Source organism: Epargyreus clarus, unplaced genomic scaffold, assembly GCF_041222505.1.
Source record: "Epargyreus clarus isolate Ecla_fem2 unplaced genomic scaffold, WU_Ecla_fem_2.2 ptg000003l, whole genome shotgun sequence".
Lineage (NCBI taxonomy): Eukaryota > Metazoa > Arthropoda > Insecta > Lepidoptera > Hesperiidae > Epargyreus > Epargyreus clarus.
The window spans coordinates 1456798-1474079 of record NW_027332211.1 but is presented as its reverse complement, the minus strand read 5'-3'; the positions used below and the strand labels follow the sequence as shown (position 1 = coordinate 1474079).

At 37.8% G+C, this 17282-nt stretch overlaps 2 protein-coding genes across 2 annotated transcripts; both read left to right on the top strand.

Annotated features, from left to right (window-relative positions):
* Window positions 1-290: 290 nt before the first annotated feature.
* Window positions 291-1209, top strand: LOC140749496 (protein lethal(2)essential for life). Its single transcript, XM_073082570.1, has one exon. It carries the CDS (start codon window positions 435-437, stop codon window positions 984-986), a length of 552 nt encoding a protein of 183 aa, XP_072938671.1. The 5' UTR covers window positions 291-434; the 3' UTR covers window positions 987-1209.
* An 11586-nt stretch (window positions 1210-12795) lies between these two features.
* On the top strand, window positions 12796-13888 carry LOC140749489 (uncharacterized). The gene has a single exon (XM_073082557.1). It carries the CDS (start codon window positions 13030-13032, stop codon window positions 13732-13734), a length of 705 nt encoding a protein of 234 aa, XP_072938658.1. The 5' UTR covers window positions 12796-13029; the 3' UTR covers window positions 13735-13888.
* Window positions 13889-17282: the final 3394 nt, after the last annotated feature.

The window sequence follows — 17282 nt, the reverse complement described above, 5'->3', positions numbered from 1 at the left end:
AGGCTTTAAAAATACTTGTAATAAAATAATTATAATGTAATTATTGAAGCAAAAACTATTTAGCAGTTTTAATGTACATTTAAAGCAACATTAATGGATTAAGTTAATGACAAATTATTTGATAAAAAATATTTTTTGTAATTATGATTGTCTTTTAGAGTTTATAGAAAAGTAAAATTGTTTACTGAAAATGTTTGTGGTTTCTGGCCCAGCGATTGACGTCATGCTTCTAGATCTTTCTATACGATTCCAACCGATACTAGATGGCGCCTTAGTGTATAAATACACTGTTCACATCTATACGTCAGTTTAGTACACAGCAAAGCAAGCGAATAAGTGACATTTAATAATATTGCGCGTTGCGGTAATCCGGCATTTTAGAATTTAAAGAAGTTCTCGCCTTTGATAAGTATTCCTGTATTTCGGCATCAAAAATGGCTTTCCTTCCGTTTCTATTGGAAAGTGAATATCCTCGAACCTGTCGGTCGAATCATCTGGCGGACCAACACTTCGGGCTGGGGTTAACTCCTGAAGACTTCCTGACAATCTTAGCCTTGCCGCAAAGAAACAACAATTACTATCGACCCTGGCGGAACATGCACGCGGCGAACTTGGACCAAGGATCGACAATTAAAAACGAAAAGGATAAGTTTCAAGTCAACATCGACGTCCAACACTTCGCTCCTGAAGAAATCTCCGTGAAAACTGCCGACGGCTTCATGATCATAGAAGCTCAACACGAAGAGAGACAGGATCAGCATGGTTTTATTTCGAGGAAATTTACGAGGCGCTATCCGCTTCCCGAGGGTGTCGACGATAGCTTGGTGTTGTCGAAGTTGTCTTCGGATGGTGTGCTGACCATTACGGCGCCTATGAAGCCTCTCCCGAAGTCCTCCAACGAGCGTGTTATTCCCATTGTTCAAACGGGCCCAGTGAGGAAGCAAGTTGAAGGCAGTTTGAAGGAAGAGAAAGCCGAGCAAGATTGAATTAGCAATAATAATTGCACATAATATTTTCATCATTCCGTGAAATGGTTAGCTAGTTAGCTACTTAGGATTTTACATTCCCTTGTTTCTCGGCATTAAAACAATTTGAGCAGGCACCGGTACATAGTTATTGTAGACATACCATGTGGCTTAGCTTAAAGAATATTTAATGCTTCCATTGTTGTACTGTTATTTATAATAAACGATTCTAGTCATGACAAAATACGGTTGTTTTATTATTAAACCATATAAATTATAAAATAAATGACAATATTTTAACGAATTTACAAACTCTATAACATTTTTTAAGCAATACCTACCTAATTAAATTGCCATTTTTTTAAGTTTTATAATATTTTGTTATGTATTATAGTTTATAAATTACTTATGCAATTATTGTAACATATCATAGACATACTTATATAGGTATAATATGAAATACAAATCTATAGTTAAATGTAAACAGAATAATTATACAGTATAAGAAATAAAGAATACAGTGACATCTACCAATATACTATGCTGGTGACACGGTGGTGAGACCATAGTACATTGGTGATAGTTCTAGAAAGAAATCTAGATGGCGTGCTAGACTCCGTGGAGTGTAGATAATGTTTTAATTCAAATTCCAACTTGTAGAGGACGCTAGTATCCTTACACATACCTGATAATATTATACTACAAGTATACTACACAAAAATAAAATAAAAGCGAAACTGTACGAAGTACTACAAAGCTTCGCTTTTATTTGGAGAAAAACTAAAAAATCTAATTATAAGTCCTTTGTTTCCAAAGAAAAGCCCGGCTATGTATAAAGTTAATAATATAATAATATTTATTAGCTTTAAATGCATAATCAAAGGCTAAGTAAGCATAATTATAAAATCGTGCTAGTTTTCATACGTAGCAAGGTGTCTGTGGTCAACTTCAGCTGAACGTTTGTCCACCGCACCATCACCGAGTCGATAACGAGAAAGAGATTACTTCGGGCCGATTTTAATATGTCGTGACGGCGATAGTTTGTCCACCGCGACCAGTATCGGCGGTTTATTTTGTTCGATTGACATCAGCGTGTGACGGCAGTGTATGGAGGAGTTCCAACGTGTTTTATATTGCCGGCACATCGGCTTGTCGAAATTTCGGAGCCGATCTAGCGGTCACACCGATCTACTCGAAATATCGGCGGCCGGGATGACGGTGCTCGGGTGCCGGACAAGCGACTATAGTAAATGTATGTACCTACGCTACTTTGGCGCCGTCATTAATTAGCGGTATCGTCTCGGTGACGGTGGCGGTGACAACCAGTGTTACGCTGTTGTTAATATGCAGAAATAGGTGTGGCGGTGACGATCCACAGAGGGTTCTAACACCTTCAAATTGAGGTAAAATCGAAACTAATGAGATGTTTCAGTATAATCTTCAGCAACAACTTCGAATCATTGTTCCTATGATTTGATTAAAACCTAAATCAAGATTTTTTTACTTTTTCGAGTTATTTAGCTTTTTCGAGTTTTCAATTTATTTAGCTCACATACCGAGGTATCTAACATCACAGGACTAAATATGAAAATATTTTTATAACCAAGTCATCAAATTTGAATCCCTACTTAAATTTATAATAGCTTCCATTTTAGTGTTCGGCGACAACACCGGTAGTTTGAGAGTGTGTGAGTTACTTAACTACACTGTACACACATATGCATCGCAGTGGAGGGTTCCCATTATTAATCTCTATCGATTTCCCTATCCAACTGGGTAGTGTCCGTGTAGGGATGCACCGATAATACATCGAAAGTTTGATAATATCGACCCTAAAATTATTTTTATCAATAATATATTATCATTTTAAATAAAATTGAAATATCGATATCGAAGAAAGTCTGTGTGAAAGTTCAATTGGCCGCTCCTAGTAGGGCAGCGAAAAAAGGTAATTTTAAAAATCCAAGTGTATCAAAGTTATTACATTTTCAGGTCAAAAGTAGGATAATACCAATACTGTACTCCCACCATGAGATTTCAAAACATCCCAAAATTTTACGTTACTCTTACTCAATCCATTATTCTGTTTCGTTTATTTCAGTAGACTGAGTAAACGTAACAATAAGTGCTCAAGTCTTTTTGTCTGCCTCCACATGTTCGCAAAAAAGAGAGACAAAACATAAAGCGCCATTTTGTCAATTTAGACATTTAATGTTACTGACACTATCCGTGATAATAACATAGTGCGGCTTGTATGTTGTGCGGAGAATTTAAATTTACTGAGGAGATTGATAGATGACATTGTACAATTAACGTTATTTGACACTCATCGCTATATTTACCGGCGCCCGCCGCTGCTGGCCGTGCATCGTATTGGGTAAACACCAACATTACAGCTATCCTTACAGGCTAAACAGCCTGTAAGGATAGATGTAATGGTGTTTTAAGAATAAATTAATAAATATTTCTGTTATTTATTTGTTTCGCTGTATTGTCTAGTTGGTCTAAAATTTTATAATAATAAACTCATTTATTCGCGGAAGTTGGCTACATGCACATATACATAAACATATGAACAGTAAAAATAAAAAAAAATAATTATATAAAAATAAACAACCGCAAAAAGAGAAACAATAAATAATTTAACACAATAAAACCGAAAACAAAGTATAAAAAAATAATAATTTAAAAACAATAACATAAAAATTTTGACAAGTGTGACAATTTCGATAGTCGTGTTAATGGCTACCATAGATATATTATCCTACTGACGTATCTACGATGGCTACCAGTACGAGTATGTCGTGTTATTAGTCAAAAAACCAAAGAAATCCAAACATCTTATTTGCATATTTTGACAATTTTTTGAACTAAGTATCGATAGCATTTCAAATTATCGATATGTATATCGAAATTTCTATCGATAATTTCATCACCATGCAATCCTAGCCGTTTGATTTTATATGTTTTATGTAGATAGTTAACGTTCCCCCGCTCGCCCCCCCGTATCATCACCCCCGCGAACCCCCGCCCCGCAGCCTGCAGCCCCTGTGTCTGCGTCCACCACATAGCTTCCTCCACCCTGATTGAGGTAACTGCATTCAAAATAGCCATTACGGTTGTTATTTTGAATTACTACATATGAAAGCAAAGTTTCAGCCCTGAACCTTTTATTTTATTACTTGTGTTTTAATACGAATGTTACAAATAGTGTGTACACATTCAGTGCTAGATCACTATTTTTTTTTCAGGTTTCAGGGGTTAAGCTTAACCAAAGCTGCCATCTATGGACATCCGTAATCAACCCCAGATAAGATTATATTTCTACCTGTGGTCAGGTCATAGATGTGCTACCCCTGAGGACTAAGCAGGAATGCCTCGTAAAAGTATGTTTCCCTTACCCTTCAAACAATAACATACCATCGATTAACATTGCTGTTGTTAGATAAGAAATGTGTGGTGGTGGTGCCGCCGGAGTCGGACCACGGAAACACCTGCACAACTGAAAATTAATCTTTTAAAGAAGATAAGTAAAATTTGGCTAAATTAGATTTTTTATACAAGTAAATAAAATTTTTGTATCTAACATTTTGTCGCCCTAAAAGGTAATATCGTTACGGTATAGGTGTGACGTATTCTGAGTTGCTACGTGTTTCGAGTACCTACCTGGGGTGATTGGAGTCTGGGCGGATAGGGAGGAAGGGTGAAGCTATTTACGGATGAGGAGTAGTGTTGTTCGCAATTGTATAAAATGTCGACAAACCATGTATACTATACGGACCTTAATACAACAAAAAAAACAGGAATACGGTAGGTCTATCGATAACGCCGATAGTTCGTGATTTTGTAAAATAAAAGACAAATCAATCATTTTTTTATAGTCAAAGTATGGAATGTCTTTAATTTAATAGGTGCTGTGATGTGTGTGTGCGGTGTGCACCATGCAGTCCTGCTGTAACTACCATACACATCTGTGACCCACTTCATATAAAACATTCGTTTTACCTGGAGTCTGTCACAACTCCTGATTACTAAGATGGCCCACTCTACAAGTTCATCATCATTCTTCACAATAGCGGTGTTAAGCGCTGCTGTGTTCAGAGGGGTATAAGGCAGATATTTATTCCAGGCATGCCAAATTAGTCCTCAGGGGTAGCAAAGCATCTATGGCCAACTTCAGGTAGGAATCTAATCTTATCTGGGGTTGACTACAGATATTCATAGGTGGCAGTTGTCACTTACCATCAGGTGGCCTGAAAAGTCGTTTGGTACGTTATTCTTTATTATAAAAAAACCCAGGCGGTCGTTTGAACTGCGTGTCTCTGTCTTGCTTTTTATACATGAGAAAATTAAAAAATAATGGCGATGTAAAGGCATATAACATTGTATCGCTAAATACTAAATAATATTGAATTAATTGAAGAGTCTGACTGTGTAAGTGTGTATGTCTGTGTATTTTTGAACAGAACTGTTGCTTGTGTGTTACCTCCCTACGCTTTATTACCTACTAGTTATTATTAATCATTTTTTGATTTATTATTTACGTGTAAGTAATTTTACAATCATAATAGGTATGCTGATTTTGTACAATTCGCAATAATTCGCAAATAATTTGTCGCAAAACACCAGACACATGGAATACAAATCTTTCATTTAGGATCGGTTAATAAAATTCATATAACACCGAGAAGGATTTATTAATAGTTGAATAGTTAGTACAGACATCAATATTTCCGAAAGTTCGCAAAAATATGTAGTATTAGTTAAAATAAGATTTAAATCGCTAGATAAGTGACTCGCGTGACAAAATGTTACACGCACACAAACAGTAGGTAGTAATATTGCTAGGCCTGGAACTCACGAAGCGTTTTTCAGCCGCGTTTGCACGTGGTGGCGAACACGCATAGAATATGAAGATGTAGGTAGAAGTTACGGAATATCCACTTATGGGATTTAGCCCTTTCCGTGGTTTAGTTAGCGGGCGCTTACGCTCGGGCTGAAAACTGCTCCGTCAATGCTTACATTTAGTAGAGAAGATATTATTTTTCAATAGGTTCACTTTACGAAGTTAACGTCACATCTATCAATTTAAATCCTTAGATACGTATCGTTAAGGTTAGTATAGAAACGCATAGCAAGAAGTAGTGCAGTGGGGGCTTTATTCCTCTTCACCATAGAGTTCCTCATCCTCTTCGGAAGGGGCGCTCAGTATCTCGTAGGACTCCTCGGAGTGGTCCCTCACAGGGGCCAAGTTACGCCCCGTCTTCATGGCAGGCGGAGTGCCGTTGTCCATCGGTACTTTCTCCGGGTTCGGCGGGGGGCCTTGAGTGCGGCCTTGAGGACATCCCAGAGGGTACTCTTGAGGATATCCTTTAGTATATTCTTGAACGTAGTCGTCTGACCATGAGGGACCATGTGGATAACTCGAGGGTGGATGGGATACTTGAAAACGGACTTGTGGGCGAAGAGGGTCATGTGGGTAGGCTTGCTGAAAGCCTTGAGAGTAATCTTGTTGGTAGGCTTGTTGGTAATCTTGTTGATACTGTTGTGGCAGATTTTGAGAACGTCCTGGTTGGAAGCCTTGAGCGTGGCCTCGAGTTTGCATTTGATGGTTCCCCTGATGGTTGACTGCCGGCGTGGGCTTGCATTCGATCAGCCACGGCAGATTCCTGAGCATGTCGAGGTTGGTGTCCGGATACATGCTCCAGTAGGAGTATCCGGGAGTGTACATGCTTCTATAAGCCGCTTCCATTAAACGCTGGGCTGTTTGCATGTCGTATGTGCGAGGTTCAGGCACCACGTTCCTCTGATATTGTTGTGGTTGTTGGTTCACCGTATTAAAGCTCGGCTTCATTGGAACGTCTTGTACAGGTTTGGACATGAGGCCCACGAGGGACATCGTGTAGTTGTTATTTACGCGCGTCTCCAAATTCTTCAAGTTGATCGATTCCGGAATAACGATCCGACGCACGATGACCGACGACAGCCAGCACCCGTCCACGCAGCGCTCTTCTTGCTTGCACTCGAACGTAAGCGTCCGACCGTTCCTCTTCACGGTGATACTTTCCGGGTAGAACATTACGGCCCTCAGCATCATGTAGAACATGTTTTTGGAGGTAGAGTTTCGGGCCGCTATTACGTCAGGCGCCATGATGACGTTGCGAGAGTCGCTGTACGTTTTCGCCCTTACGGCATGCTTCCATGGTACATCCTGCTCGGGCGGGAGGCAATCTTCGTTACGGTTTATATAGCTAAACCGGCTTTCAGGGTATCTCGAGCTCATCGTGGCTGAGATACAAGTTGCACTTCCGCCGCTTAGGAGACGAATGCAGTGCGCATTACGCAGCGCGCATCTGAAATTCCCAGGCACCCTAGCTAGCAGACTGGATCAATACGCCCTATTTGTAGAGGGGGTGAGACTGTTGATTCTGTTTGATTTTTGTTTATTACTATTTTAACTTTGTCGCCGTTTATTTTTCATTTGCATTTATTAGTGTTTGTGTATTAGTGTAGTATTAGTGTGTGTGTATTATTATGTGTATTTACGTATTTAAAAATCAAATCAAATAGAAGTCAACAATAGAGTTTAATCAGGCAATTGGACTATATACCATACAATATAATAATATACTACATTAGTTATTACGAGCTATATCTGCATTTTTACCCGCGTTTCAAACGCGTTTATTGCGGAAGTTTAATATTTTTTCTTAAAATCATAGTAGCTTAACTTATTCCTTACAACACTAACAAACTGGGAGCGAAAGTCTTGTAGAAATCGGTTTATCCGTTTCGGAGATACAGAACAAACAGACAGACAAACCAAAATTTTAAAAATTGTTTTGTTTTCGTTAGAAATAGTACCTGTAAGTACAAAATTGTTTCGATTTTATAAAAAAGATAGTTTTATTTAACCGACTTCGAAAAAGGAGGAGGTTACTCAATTCGACCGTATATATATATTTTTTTTTATGTTTGTTCGGCGATTTTTTTTTTGTTTATTTGTAGATACTTATTTATTACTTTATATACATACTTGTTTAGTTGTTACTACTAGTACTAAATAATAGTAGTAGTATTACCGAGCACTTATTTATATGCATTAGGTCGAATGATTCAGAGTATTGTGGACCAAGTTAGGACGCTTTACCCAATAGCGACGTCAAATTTATTGTTACAGAATAGTCCCATGAATAATCTATTTTTGATTCTTTCCTTTTTCATCGCATCAAACGCCATCTATGATTTAATGACGGAACTTTTTATTATACGTAGGAACTTGGGTAGCATTTAGTTTGATATAAATATTCTAGATGGCACTAAAATCGTAAGTAGTGGCTAGGTATAAGGTTATCAGTGCGTAAATCTTATCCTCATTAGACCACAAACATACATTTCTTTTTTTTTTTTGTTTACGAGGTGGAAACCTTCAAAAGGTACCCGACGACGTGGGAGCGACGCCGGGTTATGTGGGATTTTTGCCGCACTAAACCCCCCCGGTGGCCGTCCTCAACGCTTGTTGGAGAACTCCGGGATCTCCGAGGGAACACAACCGGAGTCCTCCAAGCGCGATGCCCTGATCGGGCTCTGCCCTGGGGGAGCACTTGTGGCTCCTCCCACACTACCTGGTGTTTACGACGGTATGCGACCACACATACCGTCGTCCTTCCCGGGGTTGCTTGCTGGACGGTTCGAGCTCCCACTCTTGCCGCCTGCAACCTCCGAAGCCCCCTTTTAGTCGCCTATTACGACAGGCAGGGGACACCGTAACCCTATTCTATTCCCGACACTACAGGGACAAGACCACAAACATACCTACGATCACTACAACTTAACGTAAAATTTGAAGATTTGAATTAAAGATTTTAAGGTAGTAGAACCCTCTGAGATCCGACTTCGGGGGCACCACAGCTCTACCTATTTCTCCCTAAAAATATTATAATTCATAATTCAATGATTTAATAATATTAAAACTTATGAACGTGAATAATGATAATGACACTTTTTCTAAAGATTTGTAATAGGACTTACTGCATTCTGATTAGAAGGATAAAAGCGAAATAGATGCGAGGCGGTCCAACTTAGTTGTCCTTTTTTCAACATGCCGCTGAGGGACAAAACGAATTGACGAACTTAATTTTGTCTTTACACAATAACCCCTCCACCTATGGATGGACCTTAAGTGGTCCATTGGTAGGTATAGGTATTGGTAGGTTGGGTGGTACTTATGGATGGACCACCCATGGATTGTAAGCCATAGAAAAAGTAAAATTGCGTCCTCTGACTTTTTTGCACGTTAAGAACCAAAAATTGTATCATTTCAATGGACTATTTGTTCTTTGTGTCTTTTTTCTACTTTCGTAATTATTTTCGTAGATGACTGTCATGGCCATAGATATGTCATGGCTGTAATTATCTTGTTTTGTTTATTATCTTATTTTGTTAAACTAAAACTGTTTAATTGGAATCTACCTATTGGAACTTAACTTGAACTAACTTAATTTTAAAACAATGTATGTTTTCAAATATTATAATAATATATTTTATCTCAATAATATTCAGTCTTAACAGTTGAAATTACTATTTAACATTAATAAAACATTTTTGTGATAAAATATAATAAAACTAATTATATCTACAAAGGTAAAAATTTTTTTGGAACCTCCAAGTTAGTATCTACATAAGGCTCTACATTGTAGACCGAATCTTAATTTTCACTAACTATAATGTAATAACAGATTAATAAAATGAATTACAATAATATTTTGATTACAAAGCAGAAAAAAAGTCCCGCACTTACATTCTTATACTATAGTAAACCAAATTATTGAGAATTAACGATGTTATTGCAAATTAGGGATGGTGATTCTTTCAGAAAAATATCGATAATTGAATCGATTCTTCAATCGAAGTGTGATAAATATATTCACAAAAAATCGAGGCCCTAATCGATTCTCCAAAAATCGATCTTCGATCTATTCAGGGGCGAAGGTAGCGAAAAAAAGGTCATCACCAAGCAATCGCTGAAATACGTATCGGTCATAATCTCATAATGTCTATAACACATTTGTTAATGTTCAATCAATTTCGAAAAATTCGAATTTCGATTTTCTAGGATGAAGGATCGATTCACTGAATCGTTTTTTTGGTCCAAAAATCGATTCTTCGATTAATTGATCTCAGTTCGCCATCTCTATTGAACATATCATTTCGTTTGTTTCAAAACATTACTCATTCCTAGAACGAAGTACAGTTTATTATTATAATATTTATAACATAACAGTTAACCCTTTATAGGACGGCTCATACAAAGTTGACAGTAAACTGAACAGTCACATTTAGGTCGTTATTTCATATATATAAAATTCTCGTGTCACAGTTTTCCTACTCCTCCGAAACGGCTTGACCGATTTTGATGAAATTTTTTGTGCTTATCCGGTATCTATGAGAATCGGCCAACATCTATTTTTCATCCCCCTAAGTGATAAGGGTTGTTCAATAGAATGATCTTATGTGGACTGTGGATGATCAGACGTTGGTGGAGATTCTGATGCTAATCATAGTTTTGACTGAAGTGTTACTTGCAATATCAGCGTCCTAATCACACAAAGTCAAAGTCAAAGATTACATTACGCGAGATCAACTTCATTCTAACTAAAACAGGAGTTTTTGTGTCTACTATGACCACCTATCCTAGTATCCCCCCTCCCCCACTGCCCCTATGAACAAAAGTCGTACGTAAGTTAAAATAAAATTGGTCTCGATCGTGTAGGTTACCGGTAAAATTTAGTTAATGAAGACCCAAATAAATGCAGTAACATTTTTTTAGAAATCCATTAATGTACACGTTGTCTATACTAATATTATAAAGAGGAAAACTTTGATTGTTTATTTAATTGTAATGAATAGGCTCAAAAACTACTGGACCGATTTTAAAATTCTTTTACCATTCGAAAGCTACATTATCCACGAGTAACATACGCTATATTTTATATGAAATATATTTGATAAATAGATTTTGAGGCGGTACAAAGTTTGCCGGGTCAGCTAGTAATAAATAATGAAGATGAACTTAATTCAAGGTTGAAATTAATTAGCCTGTATTTGATACCTTTCTGATTCAATTGTTCGATGTTAAATATACATTCTTTTATTAATTACTGGTTAGAAACTTAATGTAGTTCTTATATTGAATTAACAAAAAAAAAAAGTAGATTTCATCGATTTCCAGTTTACTGGCCAGCGATTTTGCACTGATACTTAGCCATACGAGCGCTCAGTGGACAGTATGATGGCCACATGTTTTTTTGAATTTTCTCGAAAAATAATGAATTTCAAAAAGTTTTACTGTAATATACCATTCAATTTTATGGTATACAACATATTAGTATCATAAATTAATAAGATTTCCAAAAAAGTTAGGGTGTGCGTTAAAGGGTTAAGAAGGTATTGAGTCATAGCAACCTTTGTTTTAATGAGGTTAGTTGTTCCTAGAAATTAATCACTCACACAATATTTTGTACCTAACTTATAAGTTTTTATATATCATTGGACCAACTGTGGAGGGTAATGTTTAACGAGTCTATGTATGTATTTATGGACCTGTATATATTTTTTTTATAATATAGGACTAGCAGACGAGCATGCAACTGATAGGAAGTGACTGGTATGGTGACCGCTGCGCCGCGCGGGTCGTCTCCTCTCATGCTCGTCATGATGATTATGAACGAGTCAGGTAGTCTGGATAAGTATTTTTATAAATATAGATGCATAAACTAATAGACTGGGAAAGTCATGGATTAAGAAGAGGGAGGCAGAAAGATGTGTAGGCAGAGGTAGAGCATAAATATCTAAAACTATGGGCGAGTTAATTAAAAACCGCTTCAAAGTATTTCCCCAAAGGAGAGAGGTTATGAGTTCGTCGAATAATATGATACAGGCTGAATTTATAAGGAAAAGCGTAAAATGCGCACAGGACTGATTATGACTAAAAAAAAACATTTTTATAGGTGGGTATGGAACGAGTTCATTTTCATAAAAACATCTTTATTATTACGCCATGGGATAGTGTCACGTTTAATCTAATGTTAGAAAGTACCTTCCTAGTACCGCGTGAAAAACGACAAACTAAAGGAACTTTTTCTTATTTTTCGCAAAATTGACAATACTTAGCCCATCAGTCTGCCCGATTAAGGTTTAGTTTTGAGACACGCTGTATATACTTTACAATCAATACTAATTATAATACTAATAATAAAAATGGCTATATATAAATTCGCGCGCGACTTCATTCGCTAAAGGTCAATTTTATTTTCATAATCTTAGGTTTTATTTTCAGAAACCGGTATTTCTTTTTTTGTTAACGAGGGCGGTACCGGATACCTTTTAGAATCTTCTAAAAGGTACCCGGTACCGTGGGAGCGACACAGGGTTATGTGGAACTCTTATCACACTAAATCCCCCCGGTGGTCGTCCTCGGCGTTGCGTAAACGGCTCCGGGATCTCTAAAGGAACGCAACAGGAGTGCCTATTTTGTCTGTCATGCTGTTTCGTAGCCTCGTAAATTAATATAACAGTATATTTTATGCCTTTATAGTGTTGAATCATGAAAAATACGAGAATATTCGAATAGGTACATCAAGACACCAACTGTATAAACGAATTATAGCTAATGAGGTAAAAATTTTAAATAAACACATCCTCCGTGACTGCTCGCATTATTGCTTTTGTTGTGTTATCAGTAGCAGTTATCATTAACGAAACCTCGCTTCGCCAAACAAATTTATGTTGTCGATAAAGTACCTATATTTTTGTATTTAACTCCAATTGTAAATATTGGAGGGGTTGTACCTAGTGAAGATTGAAGGAAATTGTGGCTTATTGCTCCTGTCATAGGACTGATCGTGCGTCATTCGTAGGCCACGTTCTAAGAAAACGGACGACTAACCAACAGACATTGTTTGCACAGTCCAGAACGTACAGATAGCGCGATAAACTGTGACCCGTCCAACGTATAAATAGAAACGGCCGGTCCGCGGCCGCAGTGAATTATCAGAATCCGAAGATGATAGTTTTTGTGCTTCTCGGCTTGTTGGCCGCCGCCGGCGCCGCCCCACATTACCACCCAAACCACCACAGGCATGGACCGCCTCCACCCTTCCCCCGCCACGACGACTACTTCCACCAGCGGTTCTTCCAGGACGACATTTTTGATACCCGAAGTTTCTGGGACGAACTCAGAAGGGAATTGCTAAGCCTGGACACAGTGGTCGATGACTTCGTGAAACATTTCCCTACCAGCGTGTCCACCGAGGGGATAAATGGTGATATTTACAGGATCACAATCCCACTGCAGGGCTTCGAGGAAAAGGATATTGCTGTGAAGGCGAAGAAAGGTCTCGTGATGGTCCAAGCCATCCACAAGTACGCCGAGGGTGCCGAAAAATCGTACGTGGACATGCGAACGCTGCCAGCCTGCGTGAACGAGAGTGGCAAGTGGAGCTACGAAAACGAGGTACTTAAGATTGAGTTCCCAGTGACTGAACAGCCAACTCCCACCACAGAGGTAGTTACCCAAGCGCCAGGGAGTCGTGAGGAAATGGAGCCCGTGGGCAATGATGCGAGAAATGCTGATGTAGGAGCTGAGAGAGGTGACGTGGATTTGTTGACCAACGAGATACAGAAAGGCTACAATGGGGTAGAAGCAACTACCTACGCTGTAGATCTAAGTGAAGAAGTAGAATTTGTGCCGACGCGTCAAGTGAAATAATGTCATTTCGTGCAATACATTTGTTTCATTTTATTAGCATTGTGTATATGTATGCATCCGTTCTGTTATCATCGTTAGCAATGTCGTGATAGTTAATGACTATGTAGTTATGTACCTACATATTTGAAGTGAAATAAACATCATTTTTAATTTAGTCCTATTATTTGTAAGTGACGAAACAATGATTGACCTTGATAGCAACATTACTTTTAGTAATAACAGGACTCTTACTACTATGTTCCCGTTTAAAGGGCGTGAAAGGGCTGAAGGGTTATGAGGGATGCATATAGAGTCAGATTTAGCTACATTTCTCACTGTTTGAGAAACTAATGGTTATAAAATAATTTACTATTCAGTAAATTACATTAAAAATGTAACACAATATGTAATAGAAAGTTGTCTCATTGTTTGTATTTTTGTCTTTTACTACATTGGTTTTCAATCGCTTTTTTTTGTTTATTCCATTCACTTTAATGTTATTAATAAAATTATATAGTGTCATTTAATTAGATGATCAACACTGGACAACACACAAGTATAAATCTTTTACATCTACATTTTATTATGTATATTCTAATTATTTTTGGTTCAAAGTCTTAATTATTTATCTGTGTTTTTCCAAGAATTTGAATAAACGTAATTTACGTTGTTTCTTATTTATATAGTGTAGCAACGTAAAAGAGATAAACCTTCTAAATACCTATGTTAGCCAAATTCAATTCTACATACCTTTTCTACAAGTAAATGTGTTCTATATTAAAAGTAGAGGCATATTAGCAACTCCACTTGCAAAGTTGAGGCTAGAATAATTTTAAAGGTACCATGTGTCTCACATTATATTGTTTAAGGAAGAAATAGTTATGATGGAAGTGTAAAATGGTACCTTCTTAGTACCTAAGTTCTACCATCAGCTATTATAAAGATAAACGAAGCAAATCGCCTTTCTTACATTAGATAAATACATTTATGATCGGCTTCACGTGAAACTCCTGCTCTATATCGTTTGTTGCAGATGTCCATGGGTGGCAGTGTCCATTAACCAGGATTTACCTCGCTGATACCTTAAGCTATAAAATTAAATAATTTAAGCGCAAACACAGCGGAAAGAGCTAGTATATTGCAAGGAATGATCGAGAAAGGAAACTCCTATCAGTTACATAAGTCTAGGAATGTATAATTGACAAATAGAGGATAATGGACTCCGTTTACAGTAAATCCCCAGCTATGACAATGATAATGGATTTATGCAACATCCGCTCGATTGCAGTGGGTTTAATAACCAGTAATGTAGAATTTTAAATTGGTACTCTCATATCATTACTGTCTGCTACTAGGCATGTCGTCTCAGAGGGCTTAGGCCATAAACCATTGTCTCTGTAGTTACGGGACCAGAATAAGGCTACGGTATCCCCTGCCTGTTGTAAAAGGCGACTAAAAGGGGCCTTCTTGGGTCGCGGGTCTCACCTGGGCGGAACCCGACGGGGCAGCGCACTAAGGGGACTCCGGTTTCGTTCCTTTGGAGATCCCGGAGCTCTTAATTCAGCGCCGAGGTCCACCTAGGGGGGGTTTTTAGTGCGGTAAGAATCCCACATAACCCTGCGCCGCTCCCACAGGACCGGGTACCTTTTGAAGGTTTCCCCTCGTAAACAAAAAAAAACATATTCCATTACGTTGGCAAAGTGCGGATAGGCTTCTCAAGCCAGGATCTTTAAAGAACTCGGAGGTGTAGGCCTTCCTCGTGATGATTTTCTTAAGGTTTTAGAGTTAAGTTAAGGTGATGTTACTTTTTATATTATAAAGCACACGAGCATGCAGTACACCTGACGGTATTGTAAGTGGTAACTGCCGCCCATGGTCATCTGTAATCAATCACAGATAAGATCTATTTTTACCTTACCTGTTACCCCTACCCCTACCAAACTATTTAAACCAGAACACAGCAGCGTTTCACACTCTTGTTATTGGGCAGCAAAGGTGTGGCGGTGGCGGTGGTGCCGCCCTAGTCTTTTGTTTTATCTGAGTTTTATCTGAGTTTATCTGAGCCGGCTTATTTGGGAAACTAATTAACAAATTTAAACGAGACTTTTACTTAGCGATTCTTCATTTTTGGAATTTAATGGGCTGTGATTCTGATAGCCTATTTTACGTATATCTCCAAAATAGACAGAGAGCCTACCACCATCTTTAAAAACCATGATAGTTGAGGAAAGTTTTATTTCCTCCTTAAAACAGTAAAATATTCCGTATTGTATTGTACCTTATATATATATACCGATCAATTGTACCTTCAAACATAAAACGGTATGTACTCGTATATTATTTAAAATATAAAATTCTCAATAAATGTTTATAGTGACATCTATGTTTTGGTTAGAATACTATGTAGACTGAATGTTTCACACATCATCATGCTTGTAATTGAATTTAGTTCTGATCTTTTGCAATAGATGGCGGATTCTACGTTATGTGCTTCAGAAATTATGTAAACTAAAAAATAAGACAAATGAATGGCCCACCATCACCTATTTAAGTGAAACATACTTATTCGAGGCTTTTCAACTTAGTCCTTAAGCCAGCATGCACCTGTCGTATATCTCAGATAGGCCCCAAAAATTTATGTGGGTTTGTTTACAGGCAATATTCAAATGATATGTTTGTGTAATTTTAAAATATTCTTAAAACATTCTTCTTATCATTTCCTTTAATTTTAACACGATACATAAGATAACCTTGTTATGAATACAAATACACAATAATTTTATCAATTTCGATATTTTTTTATTACTATATTAGTTTATTGCAACTCTAAATATTACCACCTTGTATTTTTTGCATATTGCAATTAGTAAAGAAAAAATACATTATTAATTTTGACTTTGTCTGTTCAAATTTATGCTTCATTTTTAAATCTGATATCGATATCCTAACTTTCACCATCAGGTGGAGCGATTATAGACAAAACATCATCTATGCTCATTGTGTCGGAATCTTGTGCCACATCTTTATTAGCCGTAGGAATTTCTGGAGCAGCGGTAGTTGTGGATGTTTGAACCTTCTTCTTTTTAATAGGTTGTTTGTACGATCTGGGTGTCAAATTCGTTATTATCGAAGGAACTTCTATTATAGCGTCATTAACATCTCCACACTCGTTCAAAGCCTCCTTACTGAATTCCACATTGTAACGCACCGAGATTTTTAAAATATTGTTTTCCAACGCCCACGAAGCTCGCCTCGTGTTTACGATGCTCGGCAAAACTCTCAAATCTTTAAAAGGCGCCAAGCCAGCTTGATTGGCGATTACGTAAATTACTCTGTGCTTTATTTTGACACTTATATCACTCTTTTTGAAATCAGGTAGAGTATATTTAAGAATGTAAGCATCTATACCGAAAACTTCCTTCACATCTCCATTGGAGTTATCGCGACAGTACTTTCGGACGGCTGACTCCGCTGTGGCGAGGTTCTGCGCTAGGTCTTCGAACGTATTTGCAGGTGGCAGCGGCTCGACGGTGGGCTTGCCTGGCGTCCCCGTCCCAGTCGGGCCGTTC

Bases quoted from the DNA above. Each gene is read 5' to 3' on its own strand.
- LOC140749496 (XM_073082570.1), top strand. From the start codon at position 435: ATGGCTTTCCTTCCGTTTCTATTGGAAAGTGAATATCCTCGAACCTGT.
- LOC140749489 (XM_073082557.1), top strand. From the start codon at position 13,030: ATGATAGTTTTTGTGCTTCTCGGCTTGTTGGCCGCCGCCGGCGCCGCC.